This window comes from Thunnus maccoyii, chromosome 6 (genome assembly GCF_910596095.1).
Source record: "Thunnus maccoyii chromosome 6, fThuMac1.1, whole genome shotgun sequence".
In the NCBI taxonomy this organism is placed as follows: domain Eukaryota; kingdom Metazoa; phylum Chordata; class Actinopteri; order Scombriformes; family Scombridae; genus Thunnus; species Thunnus maccoyii.
Window position 1 is genome coordinate 5,386,144 of NC_056538.1, and position 23,517 is coordinate 5,409,660.

Sequence of the window (23,517 nt, forward strand, 5' to 3'; positions counted from 1 at the left end):
AACTAAACCATCTCCATGACAACTGACCAAACTCCACATGATGAAGGCCACAAGATGTGGCTGACACCCTCCTTCACAAGGAAAAACCACCTTGTGATGGATTTTTTTTTCCCCAAAAGATTGGAGTCAAGTATCAAACACAAGAGTGGTGTGTTTTCTTTTTGTGGCATGTCAATTTAAGTGAATGCAGACGGGACAACAAGGAGAGGGAGGGCGGCTGCTGTCCTCATGAACTCACACAACTATATGCTGCTGCTGTCTGAGGTGATGATGGTTCAACTTTTTCCAGTGTGACCATGGCAACCATAGAAACCACTGAGAGAAACTATATATGAGTTCCCCAAATTCTCCTTTATTCACCAGGAGAGCACAAACAGATCAATGAAGAGAAACGGGCTTGGGGGAACATCAGCTTCAAAGTCTGATGGACCAATAAACAATATGATACTAGTTAGCAAAACCTGTTATATTAATCACATTAATTAATCATTGCAAACCATTTCCTCTGTTTTAAGCTGCTACCTGCTTGTTTTAGCTGTAGTACCAGTCAAAAGTTTGGACACACTTTCTCATTCAAGTGAATAGGAAGGTGTGTCCAATTTTTTGACTGGTACTGTACATGATGAGATAATACTAGGTGGATAGCAGCAGCCTGTGGTGTATGGTGCAGGTTATTAGTAGGATCAGACCTAGTCGGGTGTCCTGCTGCCACTCAATCAGAACCTTGACGTTGCCTGGCGGCAGACACAACAATAACCACTCGCTGTCAGAAAGCACTTTAAGGCTATGAGGCACCATAGATCTGACAGGATACGCTTCAGAAGCTGACCAGCACAGTGACAGCTTGTGCCGTGAGGAGCTGCAGAGTGAGATAATTCTCTGTAAGTTCATCACTATGAGCAACACCTCTCACACAATAACAAAAATTCCAATTAGAGTTTAAAGTTTACCGTAGCATTTCCATGACCTGCTGCTGTTCCACTATCAGCTCATAGGGAGGCCACGTTATATGCTGCCTGCACTCCATTCAAGCAGGTTTTCCTGCCCTTGCTAGTATGTAAGACATAGTTTGCCGGCACAGCCGAACAGGCCTTTTTCACAGCGGACATATTGACTGTCACAGTTGGAAAAGCACAGGTGTTATTAATAACACTAACAATGGCTCTGTTCTATTTAAGTGTCCCAGTAAGTCAAGACAGTGTGACAGTGAGCCAACATGAACAATATCATTAGGAGCCAGTAGCCCCAGCTGTTCATAAGTTTATATAACAAGTCTAACTTATATTATAACTAGGAGAAGTTATAGCCTTGTTATAATGTAAGTGTTTACTAAGTGGAGATTTAGCATTATGCATCACTAAATTTAGACCATTTGCACCACACATTTCTTTGCTGTTACTAAACATTTACACCTACTAGCTGCAGAGGGAAACTGTAGCGTAAGCCAGCGATGAACCAACTGACAAAACTAACGTTAGCTTGCTAATCTTTCACCCTTTAAAACTGAGGAGTAAAAGAGGTAATGTGGAATACGGTCGACATATCTGACCTGGCCTGACACTTAACATTACATTTCACAGAAAAAACACAATATACCTAGAATTACAAAACTTTATGCCAATAATATTAGACTGACTTAAATGTCCAAATAACATTGGTTAGGTTAGCTTACTTGGATATTTCCCTCTCACTGTAAACTGGATGAATACTACTTATTCTAAAACACATATTTCTCCAGGTATGCAGACATAAATAAAACAAAGTGCTATATTCCAAAGAAGTGTCAGTGAAATATATTATATCTTTTGCCACTAAAACTGTTCCTGATACTACAGTGACCTCCTGTTCACACAGTTGGTTGCTTGTGATTAGATTTACACATCACTGAAGTGTTTACTAGATAAGACATTTATCTTCCTTAACACACAAGCTAGCCGGTGCAACCCAGTCCCGGACCCTGAAACTGAAGCAGCTAAATGGAATTCAGCCATCCTTCATTGTATTATTTACACCTGTGAACTACTAGGCTTGAGAGCAGGTGTATATATGAGGATAATGGACTACTGAGGGGCAGGTGTGCAGGCAGGAGGAGAACCAGGAGACTGGGAAAAGGTGGGAATACACTGAAGGAATTACATAATGAGAGGTTAGTGATCAGGCAGGCATGGGGAACTAAGCAGATGATTGTGATGTGATGATGATGATGCTGTCTCCATGGCAGCACTGACTTAAGCTCATCACCTGTTTTGCTTCTTTATTACAATATATAACAGTATAGTCTGACAATCCCGAGTATGTCAATTGTGCATGCAAACTTCCAGACAAAGCTAATTGCAAAATAAGATTAAAAAATTGACAAGCCGCGCCCTGAGCCAGATGATGTTGGTAGATCAGACTGACAGGCAGTTACATGCTCTTCCCCCCAAAATCAAACCACAAATATAATGCAGTGACAGATCACTCCCTGTGACCCTTGGGAGAGTGAGGAAACATTTTTGGAAGGCTAAATTTGACCCATGTTCACTGCTTGGCTTTGGGCTGGTCTGGCCTAGATTCTTTACTAAAGTCTCTCTGGTATGTGAATAGATAAACATATTCAGCTGTTAACTGATGGTGATAGTTGAATCCCACAGGCTGTACCACAGTCACATGTTTCTAAGTAAACCTGTGGCCAACTATATTCTGACCAGAGCTGTAGGTCTCTGCTGTAGCTCTTGTTCTGTTAATGTATAGCAGATTTATTGTTGGCGGGTTAATCCTAAATGAGGAACTTTGTGTGTGTGTGTGTCCCTAAACCTCACTTGCATGAGTATACTATATGTGGGTGATAATTGGTGTTGGCCCTTGTGTCCAGTGTCTATTACAAGCATTGTTTTCATTTGTAATCTGGAAAAATTAAACTTCTGATCTCAGCTTTTCTTCTTTTTTATGGACCAGACCCCTGGTTAATTTTCTGCCAAATCCAGGCACCACACTGGGTTTATTTTTAGCTTGGACCATGTGATTAGAGAGTATAGCTTTAAGTGCTTTGCTGCTCATCAGCCATTTTTCATTCCCCTAACTTCAGTTTCTTAAGCCCTAAATCTCCTTAGTGTCTCTCTGCCTTTGTCTGTGCGTCCCCAGAGCTCTCTTTAGCTGCAGTGTTTGTGGTTCTCAAGTGTACTGTTTATGTAGTTTCCATTAGCTGCCAAAGCACAATGTGTACATTACCCCACGCAGTGTGGATTCTTATTTTCTCTTTGTCTCTGCATGTATTCTTCACCACATATGGGCTTTAAAGGGCTGATTTTGAATGGATTGTTTTTAAATGGAGGTAACTGAAAGACCTGAGATTTTAATTTGTATCATCTCTGTCTTTATACTTGATAAAAAAATGCAAGGAACAAAATAGACCACGTGATAGGAAAAAAAACAAACTTGCAGACTGGAAACAACTGGAAATAATTTAGGATGTTAAGGATATTACCAGCTGGAACTGTGTGTTGGGTCGTGGTGTAACATTCAGAAGGTCTGCTCAAAACTGGGTGCATAAATCAGAACAAATATTCAAAGAAAGAAACAATTAAGTCTTTTACAGTTAGCACATCAACGCATTGTTTGATGCATTTCATGCGACTGTGTTCTTCACAGTGAATAAATCACAGTCAGCAGGAGACAAACATGGAAACGGAAACAGTATCAAGTTTCCACACTGTCACTTTGAAAGGTGTCAAGTTGCAGGTTTTATGTGATTAGTAGAGGTGGCTAGTGTTGCAAAATGTGAGATGTTATTGTATAGAATTGTTATGTGCATATACTGGTAGCAAGCAAAAAATTTAGTCAATAACCTTTTGGTATTAATTGTTGACTGATAGAAGTTTCAAAAAAAGTAAAAAAAAAATGTATTAACTTAAACATCAGCATCTCCAAATGACACACAAGTGGCAGAAAATATTTCTGTTGTAATGTGTACAACTTGCTTTTCTCACGTGTCTTTCTCCAGTCTGAAGGCAGTGCTGTCGACCCCTCCGTCAGGCGGAGCGTTGGATCTGTCCGGGATTCCTCTCACGGCTCGGGACATGGAACGTCTGTGTTCACACCTACAGCGCCACGCCTGCACCGTGGTCAGCTTGGAGCTGGGCTTCACCGAGTTGACCGACGAGGCGTTCCTCCTGCTCCTGCCCACTCTGGCTGTTCTTCCTCACCTGGAGACCCTGGCGCTGAATGGAAACAGGCTGACCAGAGCTGTTCTCAAGGAGCTGACCGATGCCCTGAAGGTCAGAAACTCACTGATATTTTGTATATTTGTCAAATTTAATTATAATATAGTATTGTATTAGTATAATTACTGTAAAAACAAATAAGACCCTTTGCTTTCAGTTGCAAAGAATGGTATCTCTGTCCTTACTGAAGAGGACAGACTTTTTCATAAACTTTTAACTCATTCCACCACTTGTCTACGGCAGAAACCTCAAACTATATAAAAGCATGTATTTATCATTTGTGACGTCATTTTATTAGGAGTTGTTGCTGCCATCTCGACACTTACTACCAAAAAACCTAAATTTGGCCAATGGGAGAAAGCCTGAATGGTGCTGAGGTGGGAAAAACAAGCAGCAATCACCACAAGTTTGATATGCAAAAACAAATATCAATCTAGGAAACCCACCCCCAAAATATTCTTCTCGTCAGAGTGCAAAATTTATTTTTTTGTCCACCAGCCAAATGGCTAGTGAATGTTCAAATTTTACCAGTCACTCAATAGACTACCACTGTCTGAAGCAAATTTACCAGCCACTTGCATATTTTAGTAGCATTTGGCTGGTGGCTGGTGCTAGTTTTGTGCCATGCTTCTCATTGAACATTAATATCTTTTTTTTTTAAATAATAATTTTTTTTACCACCAAAACAGCAGAAACAGATTGGCAGTGACATTACATAATAAGTCTGATTATACTAGAAAAGAACTAAAATCAACAATGAAGTATTGTGTGCATGTCCAAAGCCTGATATATTTTGTCATGTCATAGAGTTCCATTTTTGTCCAAAAGCTATTAAAAACATGTCAATGAGACAAACAGTTGTACTGAGAGACATGTTCCTTCACTACCATGAACACACACATCGTAGCTTATTTTGAGTCAACCCCACATTCACCGTCCTGGTGCCATAAATACTCACTAACCTGCAAAATGTATATTAATTTGCAGCTGAAAATAGTCCCCAACAAAAACACTATTTACTCCTGTTTGACTAATGTTTGCAAAAGAAATACAGTGCCCAGCTGTTAAAGGAAAATACAAAACTAATGACAACCTAAGCAGTACTGTGTGTTTTGTGTTAATTAGCTAATTTTAGCATGCTAACAGGCCCCACTAAAGTGGTGAAAATGGTGAACATTATACCTGCCATTATAAACTCTCATATATGAGCATACACTCAGTCACAAAGGATGTGATCCGTTTCTCTAAAAGATAAATAACCAGTGATGTTTGAAAAACCCAGATGGTCATTTAAAAACACTTACTTCTGTTCTGACAGTATTTTCACAACCCTGAGAGACTCTTTTAACCATCTGGATGAAAAAATATTCCATCCGTTGCACGATCAAAAGATTTTTAAATAGTTTCCCAAGTTGCAACGGTTTCCTAACCAAGTAGCCAGCACGCAGCCATCTTTGGTTTGAGTCAGAAACAAAGTTCTCAAAAATTTCCTCAGTAGATACCAATGAGCTCTGATCGAGAGAAGTTGAGAAGTATTGAGAGCTGTAAGATCTGTAAGACTCTGTAAGATTTGAAACTGTTTTTCTTTAGTGCCATTCAATGGTACTATCGAGAATGACACTGTGTTAGACAGCTCTGTATGCTGCAATCTACACAAAATTATTGTTAGTTTTGTTGTAAGTCGTGGACTGGGGGTTTCCAGTCATTTTTAAATCAGCATCTAGTAGCTATACAAGTTGCTGAAACATCAGTGTATTATTGCTCCATCTGACATGGAAGAAGGAACCTCTTTCTCATTTGTAAGTGTGTGTTGAGGCTTGTAGATGCTGACAGTCTTTTTGACAGTGATCTCATTTGTTTGCTATAATCCTCTGAAAATAAGATGAGAAACTGGTGATGATGATATTGTTATTACAGTATGATAATATTTTCTTCTCTAGGATCCAGGCAGTTTCCCAAGCGTGACATGGATCGACCTGGGCAACAATGTGGACATCTTCTCCCTGCCGCAGCCTTTCCTGGTCAGCCTGAGGAAGCGCTGTCCTAAGCAGGGCAACCTGCCCACCATCCTGGAGTTCGGGGAGAGTCAGGCCAGCGACCCTCCCGAGAGACTGAGGGGGCTCGAGGAAGAGGAGGAGACCGACGACACCAACCGGACTGAGAGCATGGGCGAGCTCCGGTCGGAGGTGGAGGAGGAGCTGGACGGAGAGATGGAGATAGAGGACATGATGGAGGAGCTGCTTGACTTTGACAGGGAGGTACAGGGGAAGGAGGATGAAGAGGAGAGCATGTGGACCATGGAGGAGCAGAGGAAAGTGGGGAGGAGGAGGAGGATGAGAGGGGAGGAGGCGCCGAGGAAAGAGCAGTCAGGGCGGAAGGCGGTGATGGACGAGGACGATGACGACACGCAGAGCCACTCCTCCAGACTGTCTTGCTCCAGCCAGTCACAACACTCCTCTGGAGCCGCTGAGCCATTGAGAGCAGAGGAGGATGACCTGAACGAGGTGACCGACCAATCGGACCACTTGACCTGATTGCTGCTCCCTGCTCCACTCTGCTTATATTTCCCCTCCTGTGTCGAGTCATGTCTGGAAGGAGGCGAGATGACTTTGTCTCCAGCAGAGGCTGACTGAGTGTGCTCGAAGCTGAAAGTCAAACAGGCTGCAGTGTTGGAAGGATGTAATCCATAGAACATGCCACTCGATACTCCCTCCACTGATCAGATTTGTGAGCAGCCGCTGCAGCTTTCAGACACTGGCAGAGTGACAGCTGAACCTAGGTGACTGTGTGATTGCAGCCGCTGACTGTAACATGAGAAGACAATCCCCTACAGGACGCCTGTCTGTCATAACTGTCTGTTGTTTCAAGTATGAATAGACTAAGGATGCTAATGCATAGAATAGACTGATTAATTATATCACATGAGACTTTTATGTATAACTGGGAATGTTTATCTTTATTCAGGTCCTTCTTCCCTGTAACCATGGTAATACCTACATGTGCCTGTAACACGTCCCATTACTGGTTAAGAGTGTGTTTGGCCACATTGAGAGATATAAAAAGAGACCAGAAAATATAGAAACACACAAACTAGTCAGGGCCCTTCAAACTTAAAGAAAATAGTGTTTTTGCCAAAAACTGTATAAAATGCCTCCCACATACATTGATGGCTAGCCAGATTGATCGCAAGATAGACAGGAATCAGAAGTCAAGCCAACAGATTTGTGGAAATCAGTCGATGCTAAAGAAAAGAACAGATGTAGTGGAAGAGGAGTGCACTGAAGATGAAATTAGTCAGCTGAAACCAAAAGAAGTAAACAACTGATGAAGAAAATGTCACAGTATAGGCCTGATAATTGTAAGAAAATTGAGAGGAAAAAAGTAAATGTCCTGTTTGAAAGGAACAGGACTAAGTGTGATAGATGGGATACTCTGATGGCCATGTGTGTCAAAGCAAAGTGCTGGCTAACAAGTTTAAATATTTAGTAGCCTTTTTCTCATAATCCACGTCATGTTTCACTAGACAGCACTATACACTAGTGTGTGTCACATGCTTACATGCTATGTTTATATATAGGCTGCAGCTACGATCACATTCATGTATGGTGTCCGCTGGGTTACAATAAATGATTACTTATGCAGTATATGGCACTCACTCAGCTTGTGCTTTCCCCCCATGTATCACTTATAGTCCATGCAACGCTTTAAGAAACAAACTGTATTTTTGGATGTACCTATCACCCATGGACAGATAAAACCTTTATATACAGGTTTTATCTGTCCATGGGTGATTGTTTAGATTGTAATTTAGCTATTTAAAGAGGCATTCCACTCAACTCAAGGAGTGATATTTGTTATTTTTGTGCTCTGAGATAGTCTAAGCAATATTTGTGTACATAAATTATGCTTCAAAGCTGAACCAGACTCTTAATTTGTGATATTGTAAAAGTTACTGACTGGTGTTGTTGATAGAGACTTAAGACTTAACTGAGGCACAGAATATTAACTTGTATAGAAGAAAGCCTCACCATATAGCAGTTACTAAATTAAATAAATACAAACATATGTTTCCCTTAACAGCTGCCCCATGCACTAATACATTCACTTTTGGAGCTGCTAACATGTGTGGCATCAAAAATTAAACGCTTTTGTAACATACAGATGATTTTCAGTCTCAAATCTTCCAGCAACCCCAGCTGGTTCTGTTATGGAGATCCCCTGGATCACTGGCTGTATGGAGTAATGTCTGATGGTTACAGTCTGTGAACAAAAGAACAAAAACACAAACAGTATAAATCAAATAAATATAACACTGCCAGAAAGACTTTTTTGCCATTGAGTTGAATAAACTCTCTAACACTGTTTTTGACAGATATTAACTAAAAGCAGGACTCTTGTATGGGAGTGAATGAGGTGTACAGGTGTTCATTTTACTACATTGAGCTGGTATGTTTTAAAGGGGCACTCCACTGATTACTATTCAACTATTCAGTACTATTCAACACTTGTATAATGTTTTTTGTGGTGCTGAAGGGAGCTTGACTAGAACTCCAAAGTCTGAGAAAATAACCCTGATGATGATGAGTTGCATTATGGGACATGTAGGATCCAGTGTTTTTGAAATTCAACACAGACTAGGGACTAAAAGTCAGGATATCTCAGCCTCTGCTGCTTCAATTTTGACCATTGAATAAAAAAAATCTGTGTGTCGCCAGTCCCCCAACATTATGGAAATGCAATACTAAATCTCTGGAGTACCCCTTTAAAATATTGTAGTTGTTGTTTATCTATGCTGAATAATAACCGTCAACAGATGTTGGATGGGAGCCATGTTTTTGTCTCATTCTGTCTGTCTGTTAAATATAACTGATATATTACCTCTAAATGGATTTGCATGAGACTTTGTGGAAAGGTCAGTTGGTTGCATGGTGAAAATCCAAAATGTGGAAGTGGAATATCTTGATAGTATTGCATAGCACTTGCAGATACAAATCTTTCTTCCATGCAAAGCTATTCTCTCTCGAAACAAAAATATTATTGCAACCATAATCTGATAAGAAACGAGTGATATATCAAAACTAAAATTAAATGTCTGAAGGGAGAAAATTAAGAAAAATGCCTGATCAGTATAAATAACTTGATAACTAATAACTTTGTGTTCACTTAATCATATTTAAAACACCAGTAAGCTGAGTTACAGCAGAACCTATTAAACCAAAGCAAGCAGCCAATTGAAAGTAATTTGATATTTAAATTACTGTAGGCAAGCAAATTACCATATATTATTTTGGAAAACAACCCTGCCTAGATTAAGCAAGCAATGTTATGATAAGTGTACATATTCATATAATGGTGAAATGAAAATTATGGCCAAGAATGTCTTCTAACCAACCTTGCCTAGTATCTGTTTATCACTGAAGGTGTTGTGATAACTTACCATACATCCTTTGGACTTTGCTGATGTGGTCACCCACAACAACACACCATTTTGCCCAAAGGTTTATCATACAGTGGGGTTGTAGTTTAATGGAGAAATTCAGGGGTATTGCACTTGAAGCTAATTACAAAGAGTCACCTCCCTTTAAGCTACTTTTACAATAAGCTATTATTGCATTTTCCCTGCAAAATTGCAAATAGATAATTACAATGAACCCTTTAAACAGAGGCAGACGGATTGCAATGTGCTACTTTACAGTTGTGGGTGGCTCAGCAGTATCATCAGACAGTTAATGTGATTTTCAGCAATTGAAGCCATTGTGTAGAGGGAAGTCAATGCCACACAACTGAAATATTGATCACTATAAAGTGAGTTTAGATTGTAACGAGAGTGTTTGTGTGCCATCAACAACTGGTCGGTGTGGATCAGTGGCTTTATACAGCATTGTCATTGGTTTGGACCCATTGCTCAAGGTCAAACTGACTCACTGCATGTGACTTCAACTCCCAAGAACTCTTGTGAAAGCTTCGAGACTCATATTCTCAGGTTTACTGGAGTCTTTTGCTCGCTGCTGTTAACAGGACTCCATGTGACTGCAGAGAGAGAGAGAGAGAGAGAGATTTGGACAGTGGAGATCAGAGTTGTGTGAACATATTTTTGGTAATGTGCTGAAGCCATGCACTTGTCTGCTTTTATGTTGAGGTCACAGCAAATCAAAGTAAGCAGGTCCTAAGCAGAGTAAACTGACATGTCAACCATCATCCTGAGTTTCAAGAACTCATTTTTAATTACCTTAAGATTAACAAAATGTTTCAATATTGACCAAAACTCACATATCACTCAGCTGTACTTGATCCACTGCAGTCCTGTGTTAATAATCTAATTCAAATTGTAGCCACATGTCTTAATTGTTTGGTGATTTTCTCTCCCAGCGACTGAAGACTCTCTCTGCTCGTCACCACAGGCAGAATGACTAGTCCTGTAGTGTGTTATTGTAAGACGTGAGATGACCATGGTGTGGGATGGGGCTATGAATGCTTGAAGTGATGAGGTGGCCGTGTAAGTCTTGCTGGTGTATTCTGAGAAGTAAAAAGAAACATGTTAATGTGAATCTGAAGACATGAGAGTCTGTAGCTTTGGATATTTTCTCTCTCTGTGAGTCTTTCTTCTATATGTATTTCTCAATCTACAGTATACCTCTGTATTATTCTCTATACAACATCTTTCTTCTGTCACCCTCCCCTTTCCCAAAGCTCCCGTGGATCTTTAATTTTCATGCCATATTATCAAGGTGAGAACAATGCTCTGTGCATTCATTTACAAGTGAAATTGTTATGAATGGATCTTACCAATAAATTCTATGATACAAAAAGAAATCCTGTCCTGTTGTACTTTTTCATTTTTGAATATCATGACTGCTGGAGAGCTGCTATCCACAGCAAAAGTTTAGATTGTAGGTGTCAGCTACAGCAGAGACTATGCAGACCTCGATGTGGAGGAGCATCCATCAGCATCCACTGGTTCATCTGTGTGGAAGCTGTGCAATCTCAGTTTTTCACAGTCTTATTTTCACAGCTTTACTCGTGGTTACTTATTGTTTAGATCGGTTACAAGGCATCAACAAGAACAACTTTTTGTGTTGCCAGGTTGTCATAAATTTCACTTGGTGTTGAGCCATTAATAGTCTGTGGTTATAAATGTCATTATAAACAGCAGTTAACCATCATGTGTAGGGGAGACCAGGGACAGTTGTTACATGGGACGGTTGTAACACCTTGAATTCCTCCAATCAGAAACAAGCTATAGTGATTACACTCACTCTGGACGTGCTCAGTTCGATTGTCTTCTTGCTTACAAAAAAGGAGCCACATTTGAAACTCCCAGAGAAAGTTACCAGCGAAAGAGTTTTTTTGAGGTAAAAATTTTACTTTTCTATCAGGTGTATTTTTTTGGATACCGTCCTGAGATCAAATGTCTAGGAATCCAAACAAGTACTATTAGAATCACTGTTCTTTAAGCTAAAAATAGGAATGGCTAACGTGTCAAACTAGCAGTCAAACTAGTTCACATGAGGTGAAAACATGGCTGGTGATACTGGGACGGTTGTAATGCCTTGTTACAACCGTCCCTAAACCAAGTTTCATTTGTTTTAAAAACCTAAAGGCCTACATAAACTAGATAGATAGATAGATAGATAGATGGATAGATAGATAGATAGATAGATAGATAGATAGATAGATAGATAGATAGATAGATAGCAAATTAGAGGTAGAATGTCATAAAATTACATGCTAAGTAAATGATAATCAGTTGCATGCTAATAGTCAGTGGAAACACGTGTTTGCTTACAGCATGCTAAATATCAGAAAGAGGAAGACAGATGGGAGTCCTGCTTCCTTTGCTGGAGAGGGCTTCAGATGGCATAAACGGCATTTGCCATGTTACCCTGTACTGACTGTTGTCCTCAAACTAATCCATTTTGATTTAATGTTTAAACTTTTTTGAGGATGTGTGTTCTACTCATTAAATAATTTTCTTGCATTATAATTTGATGGCTTCCCCTCTTTATTGTCTTGTAGTGTGAATAAAGGTATTCATTTTTTTTTAAAAGAAATGAATAGTTACAATAACATGAGTGATAAATAATCTTTTTCATTTTGAGTATTTGATTGATTAATTATGTATATTTTTGACATGTTACAACCGTCACGTCATGGCATGTGTTACAACTGTCCCTGTACACTGGGGCAGTTGTAACAGTGGAGTGACTGTATTTAAATCAATTTTGCAACCTGTACATATTTCATAAAACCACTTAAATACATTGTTTCAGTAGTTGACACATTGCAGTTTATAATATAGCAAATGGACTGTTCAAGTGGTTTTTGATTTATTGGGAAAATCGCAAAAAGTGTTACAACTGTCCCTGGTCTCCCCTACATCATTAATAAAGGGTCAAGAGTTTCTAAGTTTCTAATAAGCAAACAGCAGAAATTGAGTAAATTGTAATCATAGTTATGTAAATCATTAATAAAATATTTTCTACAATAATACAAGTGCAGTTGTAAATGTCAATAAGTTGCAAATAACTTCAGATTTCAGATCCAATTTAAATAACCCAGATGCCCTGCAGATATTTTCCAGAAGATCAGAGGTCTATCTATCTATCTATCTATCTATCTATCTATCTATCTATCTATCTATCTATCTATCTATCTATCTGTCTGTCTGTCTGTCTGTTAACTGTTATATGTTAAAAATGTAAGCGTGCTTACAGTATGTACAGTATGTTGATCCTTTTAGTTCAGTGCTTTGGTCGCTGTCTGTAACTAGACAAGTTTTGTATTCTTCATATGTTATTTTATATATTTTTTTTATTTTCATAGCCTCTGTTAAGTTCGTCCGTATTTATTAAGATATCCTTGTGTGTTATTTATTCGGTTATTTATTGAGGTTAAAGGCTCTGGTGGTGGATATCAACCCACTACAGATAACAGCATTTACTGGAACATTAAGGATTATTGATAGTCTTTGGCTGACATCTAGTGGCCAAATTTATAAATTACAACCAATCTGTTATTTACCAGGTTAAATGTGTTGGATATACTGTATATTTCTGAGACCGAAATGTTTGTTGGAGCAGGACGTGAAGTGTGTGTGTGTGTGTGTGTGTGTGTGTGTGTGTGTGTGTGTGTGTGTGTGTGTGTGTGTGTGTGTGTGTAATTACAGCACTGCTGCTGATCTGGCTAAACAATGAGTTAAGTTTAGTTTCACAGTAAGCCACAATCATGACGGACAGGGCTGTCAAATCAAACAGAATTAACACGAACAGGAAACGCGCGTCACTTCGGAGCAGCATTCCGGCTCCGACGCGGTTTTGTTCCATCCTCCATACGGTGTTCTACTCCACCGGGAGGTTTGACTGCGGGGAAACCATCCGCCTTTTAAATTCAGTAGCGCTCCTACTATACTATTTACGGTAGCCTGGTCAAGGCTGAACGACCGCCTTTAGTCTACCGTATTTACTATAGTAGCAGTGCAACTAAACTGCCCGATTTTGTTAACTTGCTCAGATTTCGTTGATTTGGTCATTTTTCCTTGATATTTGTGCTTCTACTACGGTTAAGTAGGCTACATAGTTAAACGGTTACTTTATTTGTCTGTTTTGACTTGTTTTATTGTTGATATACGACCGGGAGTCTGCACCATGGCTGTATAATACTCTTATAATACATCCACGGTCTGCACGGAGTGTTTTATTTTGATGCTTTATGCTGGTTCTATGTCAGACTTACTGCCCAGCTTGATCTGTGCAACTTGACGCGGCTTCGGTCAAAAATAGACTGGGCGCGTATCTTTAGCACAGCGGAGCGGAGAGTCGCTTCTGGCCGCGGCTCGCCCGGTGGGATTACAAACATTGATTAGAGTGGCTGCGATCAGCTCCGGGAGCCGGAACGCAGCGCACACGCGCCTAGTGGGATCAAGCCGAAATTTGACGCTAGCGCGGCTTTTACGTACTTTACGTCACATCCGGTGAGTGGGGTCTTTTTTTGTTTTCCCGTATCCGCCATTTCAGTTTTTGAAGTTAGTTGTCATCGGTCGCTGGGATTTAGCCTGAATTCCGTCTCCCAAACGTGTTATATGTTAAAGATTAGACCTGAATCCAGGTCGTAAACCAAATAAGAGTCCTTTTCAGTTCGTGGTTGGGGTTCTGTGTCGGCGAGTTGATGTTCAGACGGCCAGCTGCGGGTGTCGCCTGTTTACTAAACGTGCTCTAGGCGCTAAAGTTTTTGTATGAGTTGAAGGCTTTGCGTGTGGATCACGGGAGGGAGAGAAGGGAAGGCCCGGTGAAGCCTCGGCTTTGGAGTGGTTATCATGGCCGGAAATTTTGACGCGGAGGACCGCGGCAGCTGGTACTGGGGTCGGTTGAGCAGGCAGGAGGCTGTGTCTCTGTTGCAGGGGCAGAGGCACGGCGTGTTTCTAGTCCGGGACTCCATCACCAGCCCCGGCGACTACGTGCTGTCGGTGTCGGAGAACTCCAAAGTCTCGCATTACATAATTAACAGCATCAGCAACAACCGACAGTCCGGTCCAGGTAAGATAACATGGGGGGGTCGGCGTATGGAGATGCTGATGTGACCGTTCTTGCATGACTTGCACCAAAGGAGATGCGCAATAGTGGCTTTACCACTCTGTTGTTTGGATAATACAGCAGGCCAGACATTAAAACATGTCAATTTAATGCTTATTGAAAGACAAACATACCTCTGGCCATGGTTTCAGAGCGTTTATGGATGCACAAACAGGCAACACACTAGGCATTACTCCATACATCGCATTAGTAATGCACTGATATTGATGCGCATGTTATTCCTACACACTTGTGTCACTAAAATACACTGTAGTGGGCGGTGTGAGTGTTGAAATAGACTGTATTCATGTAAGCTGTGGCCTGGTGCACCGCTCAGATGAGTCGACTTAACCAGCTGACCCTGAAAGAGCTGTAAATGTTCAAAAGTCTGTCATATTGCCAGGTTTTAATAGACTTTGGCCAGATTTGTTCCCTGCCTCTGCTGGGGGGGTTTTCCTCTGTAGGAAATGCAGTAGAATATTTGTTGTATTTCCTCATGTAGACCTTTCAGTGGAAGGAACAAACACATATGAAAGGGGAAAGAAATGTAAAATAAGGAAACAAAAATCCTTCCTGCTCATTCTGGAAATCACCATCATCACTCTTGGTTACATAAAGAAGCAGGGTTCAAACCTCACATATTTAAATATATTGGAGCATGTAGGGTTTTGGATTATTTTGTTTCTCTGACTCTTCTTCCATCCTCTCTTATTTTGACCAGGTTTGGCCCATCCCAGGTTCCGCATTGGTGACCAGGAGTTTGACGCTCTCCCTGCTCTGCTAGAGTTCTATAAGATCCACTACTTGGACACCACCACCTTAATAGAACCCATCAACAAGTCCAAACACACCTCCTTTATCAGCGTAGGCCCCGGCGGAGGCCCGCCACCACGCCTGGAGGACGAGTACGTCCGAGCACTTTTCGATTTCCCCGGCAACGACGAGGAGGATCTCCCGTTTAGGAAGGGCGATATTCTCCGGGTTCTGGAGAAGCCAGAGGAGCAGTGGTGGAACGCTCAGAACTCTGAAGGCCGGGCGGGGATGATCCCAGTGCCGTACGTGGAGAAGTACCGACCGGCGTCTCCAAGTTCAGTGGCGGGAGCCGGTGTACCTGGGGGGCCACCAGGTGGGATGGGAGTGTTAGGGAACTCTGACGGCTCTGCAGCCCAGTCTGGCGCTCCGCTGCTGGGAGACCCTAGCCAGTACGCCCAGCCCACCCCCCTCCCAAACCTCCAGAACGGACCTGTCTATGCCAGGGCCATACAGAAGAGGGTGCCCAACGCCTACGACAAGACTGCCCTGGCTTTAGAGGTAACTATAGATGTGTGTGTTGATATCTGAAATCTTTTGTGTGTGTTTTTGAACGTGAGCTGGTGGGAAGAAGATGATGAAGGATGTAGGGCCAGCCCTTAAAGCTTATCACGGCTGAGCTCGCATTCTTTCGCTTTCTTTCCCATTGTGCTTTTGATTATTTCTTCCTCAGTATTAGTTGAGCAAGTTGAATCAAGGTCAGAAAATGCTCAGCCAAGATAATCTGCTCATTTAATATCTCGTCTGCAGCGATCAGTCCAGGAACATTACAGATTGATCAGCGTAAAGTGTCCATAATGTTTATTAACTCTTCATCTTTCTGGATTAGCGCTGTAGTAGAGTCAGGGGTCAGTAGTGTTTTCCACAGGTTTTAACTTGATTGTAAAGATGAGAGGGTACCCAAATATGAAAACTGCCTTTAAACTCTCCTCCCCGGTCGCTGTGGCTGGACTGTTAAACTGTCCGGAAGCGAGAGCGGGGCTCCCACGGAGCAGGTCGTTGGGGGAAGGAAATAGTTTGTGTTTGGGAACAGGACCATTTCCTCTGGTCTCTGTGAAGCCAGGAGTCCAGCTGAGCCTGAGCCAGGAGTGGGACTAGGAGACAGGCTCTGTCTCTGCTGGATGCCACCGCTTATAAAAATACCGATACAGATGCTTTCTTTGATTTCGTTGAGTTGATCCACAAATCTGCTGCTGCTGCTGCTGCTGCTGCTGGTTGGTTTGTCTTTGTCAAGCTCATATGTTAACTAGAGAAACTTTAAAAAGAAATCACAGAGGTTTTGCTCAGTTGAAATATGACAGGTAAATCCTTTTGTTGAAGTTAGTTTCTACCACTCCCACCTGTGGTAGACGTTTCTGGCTTTGACCTGTGTGAGGCCGTTTGTTTTCCCCACTCCAGCAGGCCAGTAGTGTGACTCAGCAAGGCGGCACTGGACAGTTAATAATTAGCTCACGTTTCCTCGTCTCGTTCTCTTAAATCCTCTGGGCTTCATACTGTGTCTGACTAACTTTTTCAAGTACATAACGCTTAATTTGTTTATTGTGTCAGATGCCCACAATCTGTCTGCATCATAAAGTTGTGGTAAGCTCACAGTCTATTGTAAAATTGGCCTTTTAACTCTTTATCCAATTATTGTGAAGCTTCAAGCCCATGCATATAGTTGTAGATAAAGGCAGTGGATCTAATAACATGAACACATGTGCAAGTTAATCACTTCAGTATAATACTATAAATAATATTATAGTGTTTGTTTGTTATGTAGAAACTGTGTTACTTCAACTGTCTGATCATTCTGAGGCCTATATACTCTGTATAAGGAGCCAAAATACCATAAATACCATAAAATGTTATGCGATCCAGTACATCAACAAACAGCTGTATGTGTCAAATGGCTGTGGCTTGTTATGTAATGATAGCGTCTGCATGCTTTTCACTATGCAGACATCTCAGCACCTCTATTTAAAGAATCCTACATGTAATGCTGGGAGATGTCCCGAGCAGATCCTCAGGGACGACACAAAGGACTTTTTTTTTTTTTAAATGCACCGTTACATGCTGTATAAAGCCCAATTCAATACTGATCATAAGTTCATTGTACTCCAGGTAAGCTGTCTGTGAAATGCAACTCATTTTGCACTGTGAAAACACTTGAACTGTTTCCTAACGCAACAGAGTTAGGAGTGAATGACCCACAAAACACTCTTAACAGCAGCCAGCAGTCTGAATTAATGATATCCACAAGAGCAAAGCATGCAAACACACTTGCTTCAGTTTATACTGCCGTGCTGCATCTGTGTCACTGTTCACATATGATTAGAGCTGAAACAAGGTCGTGCACAAACATGATCTGGTTTCAGGCTCTCAAATGTGAGGATTTGCTTCTTTTAACAGTTAAATATCTTTAGGTTTTGGACTGTTAGTTGGACATTAAAATAAAATAATAATTAAAAAAGTTGTACAAGTCTTCTCCAACACAGCACGCTTTATTCACCTTTCCTCACCTCCTTCATCAAGGTAGTTTCCTGTTTGCGTATACACACTGTATCTGATCACACACTGATCTTCATAGATAACAAGTATACACCCAAAAAACACACGGATGTTTTCTACAGAACACAATATTTACTCAGTGGGTAGAGAAACATGAACCCCAACTTAGTTCAAAGTTGATGTTTCCGAAATTCTTGTTCTGTGGTAACAAGTACGATCCAGCAGACTCTGCAAAGTTAGAAACTGTTGGTTTGAACAGATAAACGACATCACCTTGAGCTCTGGGAAACTTTAATGAGCATGTTTCACTACATTCTGGCATTTTATAGATCAAATGATTCATCAGAAATAGCTTGTTGGTCAACAATAAAAGTAATTTTTTATCGCAGCCCTACGTATTACAATTTTAAAGGACAGGTTCACAAACCTGACTGTTTTTTTAAGTGTCAGGTGCCTGTATGAAGACTGAAAATAGGTTTTTCTTGCTGTAATCATTGCTGTTCATACTGACCATTAAGGGATCCCTTCATAATAAGCTTTCAATGTAAATGATGGGGGACAAAATCCACAGTCCTTGTTCTGTGCATAAATATATTTGAAAACTTCATATAAGATGAAGTTTATATGAAGCTTCAGCTGCCTGAATCAGTCACATCAACTGCATATTTGTCAAAGTTACATCCTATTCAGTATAAATCCCTTTTTTTTTTACTATTCTTCCACTGTAGCTCAACAGGGAAACATAGATGGGAAATTATACTGAAAAAGAATGTTAGTGTAGAAGATATCATCTTGATTTGACTAACTCATATTAGTTTCAGATAAACTTTTGGATACATTTTTACACAAAACGAGGACTGTGGATTTTGGCCCCCAACACTCCCATTGGAAGTGAATCAGGAAGGGATCTTTTAATGACCAGTAAGAAAAGGAGGAATGCAGCAAGCGAAACCTGTTTCAAAGCTCATATTGACACCCGACTATTATTTTTAGACAGACTAGTGATCTATCCTTTAAGTTGTTTTTTTTTGATTTGGTGTTTATTTTTAATTGTTGTATTTCTGTATTTTTAAACTTTAAAAATGATTTCATCATGTTGATGGATGGCTTTTATGCTGATGTTAAACACCTTGAAACGCCATTGTGTATGAAAAATGCAATACAAATAAAACTGACTTGACTTCCTATAAGAGTACAATACAGGAAACCATAGCAGAGCTATTCAGCTGTCAAACATATCTCAATTGCTTGACTAGTTTTAATGTATGTGTGCTAAGGTTCAGTGTGCACTGTGTAGAAATCTGGTCATTCAAATTGTGCCAGGTACACATACACAAGGAAAGAGTGTCAGAACTGGTGAAACGGTTATCAAACAAATGCTATGAGGCATGGAAGAGTCAGAGTCTAAGCTTTGAGCCCCCGCACAGCCTTGAACTTTGGAACTGTCTGTTACTCCTTATTTGCTCAGGTTCAGTGACACAGCCACTCCTCTGCCTGTCCAGGTCAACTGTCATGATGCATGCGTCTGATGTCACCCACTAGGGTTATCTACAAATAAATCTATTTTTATGTTCATTTTATTGATAATAATAAATCTTGTCATTGTGTCATTGTGTCACTACTTGCTGCTAACACCTTTTCTCTCTCTCTCTCTCTCCTCTCCTCCTTCACCAGGTGGGTGATATGGTGACGGTGACCAAAATAAACGTGAACGGCCAGTGGGAGGGCGAATGTAAAGGCAAACGTGGCCACTTTCCCTTCACACACGTCAAACTGCTGGACCAGCACAACGCCGAGGACGAACTCAGCTGAGAGCGGACAGCCAGACGCAAACTGGACACTAGTATTAGACCCTTCCTCATCCTTCCCTCCCTCCCTTCCCTCCCTTCCCGCTCCACGTTGTCACCCGCCCCCCCCCCCTCACGTCTGCTCCAGCTCTTACCCGCACCAAGTACAGTTTCAAAGAATCACAGAGAACAAATAAAAAGGTCCTTGTTGGACGTCGTAATGCACACACCCTCCATTTCTACCCCTCTGAATAACCTTAACTGCTCGCCTCCTCCACCATCACCTGCTCTGACTGACCTCCCAAAAAAAATGGATCCTATACTCTACAGTGGAAAATGAACTGGATCCCTTGCTCCGTGGATTTGGCAACACCCTTTAGATCTTCCCTTGTCACGTCCTCGCCGCGGACACGTTATCACTCCACAGGAGACTCTTCGCCGCAGAGTTCAACCACTTCCCCTTTCCTGTGTTGGAGCCAGTAGATAACCGCTCAGTACGGAGTGTCATTTTTCATCCTTGTCGTCATTGGTCACCACGGTTACAGCGCTGTAGGATCACTTATGCTGCATTCACGTCAGAAGTTGAAAAGTAACACTGATGTTTTCACGTGTTTGTCTTTTTTTTTTTTTTTTTTTTTCTTTGTTAGGGTGCCGTTATTGAAATTTTTACAAACTTTGTCTTAAACCCGATCCACTCGAGTCGTCTCACACTTACAGTGCATGGACGTTGTGGCTTTAAACACAACCTACAGGAAATTAGCTCGGAACATGCTGTGGCAGAAAATCATTTTATTTTTCCAAATCGGTGTCCTCGGTAATGAATTCCTGAAGGTTATTGAAGGTGTCTGTGGGTGTTTATTACACCTAACATTTATATCCTGAACACAAGACTGAACAATATTCTCTGGCATTGTTTACCACCTAAAAAAGCTGAGATGAAAGGTATTTTCTGGTTTTAAAAGTTTGCATTTACCATGTTGTCATTAGACAGGGATGCAGCATTGTTTTGGGGATTACCCATGCGCCAGCACATAATAAAGACTTTGATGAACTACAGCTGGGAAGGTATATCACGTCTCAGAGAGAAACAGCCAAGTCACCTGAAGGTGTACAGTTCTACTACAGAGCAGACCAAGGACCAGTCCAGCCCCCACCCCTCACACCAAATATCAAATGGATAACAAAAAACTGAGTCGAGACCAGCAGCTAGCAGTGACTTCATGTAGTCATAGCTGTAGTGCAGGCCCCCAGCAGTGAACCTGAGAAACACATGTTGAGGTGGAGATGAAGACAACACTACATTCAGCCTCTCCACACCTCCCACCTTGGCTCACCCCAGCCCCATCCACCCATCACCTATGACCAAGTACCACCAAGTAGTCTTTTGTAAGGAAAAAAAGAACATATTGTTATGTAAATGATGTATTATGTGATTATCATTACATGCTAAAATATTGTTGTTTTTTTTTTGTTTGTTTGTTATCTTTGTAATTGTCTTCATAGCTGATTTTTGTCCGGGGGAGAAAGAGTTTCTGTGTACACTTTTTACTGCTGCATGTTGGCAGTGGAGCGATGGGTCGCTTGGTGCAAAATGGATAAACTGACTTTGGGGGGGAGCACATCTGTTTGCCCCCAGCCCTCAAGAGGCCACATGTGTTCTTATTCTGCGTCTGTACATGAATGAAGTTAACAGAGTGAATGTAGGCTGTCCACCATGTTAGTTAGTACTGTCTTCTCATGTTAGTGCTCGCCATTCAGCTCACGGAGTAAACCATAGCAAAAATGATCTGCTCTGTGTTGTCAAATGTGTCCAAGAAAAAAAAAAGGGGGGGGTATTATTTAGTACCTACCCTTTTTGTTTTTAACCTTTTAATAATCTGTTGCCACCTTGCACCGTTTTTGTTCTTTTAATCCTCAGGTTTACCAGCCTGTGTTTCCTTTGTGCTTCCTCACTTAATCTTCTGCCACTATTTTATTTAAAGCCTTGTCCATTTACGATGCACAAACCAACATGGACTGTTTCTTTTACTGTCGTATCTCTACCCTCTACGCCATTTCTGTATTGCCAAGAGATCATGCGAATAGAACAGCAGATTATGTCATAGTCCAGATTGATTGTGTCCCCCCCACCCCACACCCACCCACCCTCCCCTCCTAAGGTTGTTTTCTGTTGAGATTGAATCAATCCGCTTGTTGACACCTGACAATCATCGCCCTCATTTATCATAACGCAGAAGAAGGCTGGGTGTGTAGTTTGGAGTTTTGCCAGAGTGAACTCGGATCACTGTGAATATGATCTGTGAGAACTCAACTGTTTCCTCCAAGTGGAGGGTTCATCTCAGATGTCATGGTCAACACACCTCGTCACCTTTAGGTGGCACTATAACACTCAGAAAGATGGAGTCCTTCTGGAAAGCTGTTCTGCCAGTGCTGATGAGATTAAAGGAGATGAAATTTGATTTTTAACAGAATGCACTTAACTGCTTTTACACTGTGTTTGCATTGATATGTGCTCTCCTTTTTTGTATTTTTTTGTTTTAAAGTGATCCTTTATTGCTCTCCATGACCTCATAGCTTTGCCTGACGAGCTCTGTCCTGCTTTCACATTTTGTTCTTTTGCCGTATTCCAAGCCCATGTTAAAAGATTCACTATTTAAAATTATTTGGCTTACTTATTGGAAAAAATCTGATCTAGGAAAGTAACATTTGTGCCAGCTTTCAACACAGTCCATTTCTATCTGTGTAGTTATGATCAAATCAAGCTTATTTGTCACTTACACTGCACTGCAGGTGCTTAGCTACATAAATCATAATCTTATCAATTGTGTTGCCAATGAAACCACCAAGAAGTATTTTTTTAGTAGCCCTGCATGAAGTCATTCCAGGAAGGGGTGGCAAAATGCCAGTGGGGAATTGTGTATCAAAATATCAAAATGTGCCATTTTATTATAACACTATATTCTTTCAAGACAATGGAAATTACCCTTTTATTTTCTGTAGCATGTAATGTGGTAATATACTAGTAAATAAAGTCAACCCCATGACAAATGATTTGTTTAATGTATTGTCCTTTTTGTATGCTTATAAAACTACATATGTGCTGCTGAGTCAGGAAAGCTCTTACTTGGCATTTCATAACCACTCATTAAAAATTCACACACATTCACATGCAGTGTGTAGAATTTAAAGGCATCTAGCAGAACAGACTTTTTAGAAAATGGAATATAATATTTATAAGTATGTTTTAATCAGTGTATAATTGAAATAAGAATTACTGTGTTTTTGTTACCTTAGAGTGAGCCCTTTATATATACATAGGGAGCCAACTCACTTGCAATCTGTAACCTAACCACTAGATGCCGCTAAATCCTACACACTGATCCTTCAAGGAAACTAACGTATTTTAATGCTGGCTGTTTTGTACAACCCTTTTTCTTTCATACTGCACATGGCAGTTGCAGCTACAGAATTCATTGCCATTCATACTACCATGAGATATTTTTGGTAACGCAGTGTTGAGTTGGGTAGTCTCAGTATATAGTAGGAATGTATAATATATAGTATTTACTGTGTAGACAGCAAGAAAACTGCTGTGAAATACAGTCTTTTTTTGTGCGCGGCTGGACCACAACAGCGGGGCCAGCCCTGCACGTGGTTGTC

The 23,517-nt window shown here is 40.9% G+C and overlaps 2 protein-coding genes and 1 long non-coding RNA gene across 6 annotated transcripts in view; 2 read left to right on the forward strand and 1 right to left on the reverse strand.

Annotated features, from left to right (window-relative positions):
- The window catches only part of lrrc75a (leucine rich repeat containing 75A), a 59,351-nt gene extending 52,615 nt beyond the window's left edge, over nucleotides 1-6,736 (forward strand). For all 4 annotated transcript variants that reach the window (XM_042413691.1, XM_042413692.1, XM_042413694.1 and 1 more), the window contains 2 exons: nucleotides 3,983-4,256; nucleotides 6,143-6,736. In XM_042413691.1, the coding sequence (XP_042269625.1) occupies nucleotides 3,983-4,256; nucleotides 6,143-6,736 (868 nt within the window). The remainder of the gene's footprint in view (nucleotides 1-3,982; nucleotides 4,257-6,142) is intronic.
- Nucleotides 6,737-8,375: 1,639 nt separating this feature from the next.
- Nucleotides 8,376-14,149, reverse strand: LOC121898534. The gene is made up of 4 exons (XR_006096500.1): nucleotides 13,935-14,149; nucleotides 10,473-10,718; nucleotides 10,128-10,232; nucleotides 8,376-8,462 (listed from the first exon to the last, which is right to left on the reverse strand). It is a non-coding gene; the product is annotated as an uncharacterized LOC121898534 (long non-coding RNA).
- Nucleotides 14,150-14,167: 18 nt separating this feature from the next.
- crk (v-crk avian sarcoma virus CT10 oncogene homolog) lies at nucleotides 14,168-22,908 on the forward strand. The gene is made up of 3 exons (XM_042413695.1): nucleotides 14,168-14,734; nucleotides 15,492-16,081; nucleotides 19,745-22,908. Exons 1-3 carry the CDS (start codon nucleotides 14,515-14,517, stop codon nucleotides 19,880-19,882), a joined length of 948 nt encoding a protein of 315 aa, XP_042269629.1. The 5' UTR covers nucleotides 14,168-14,514; the 3' UTR covers nucleotides 19,883-22,908.
- Nucleotides 22,909-23,517: the final 609 nt, after the last annotated feature.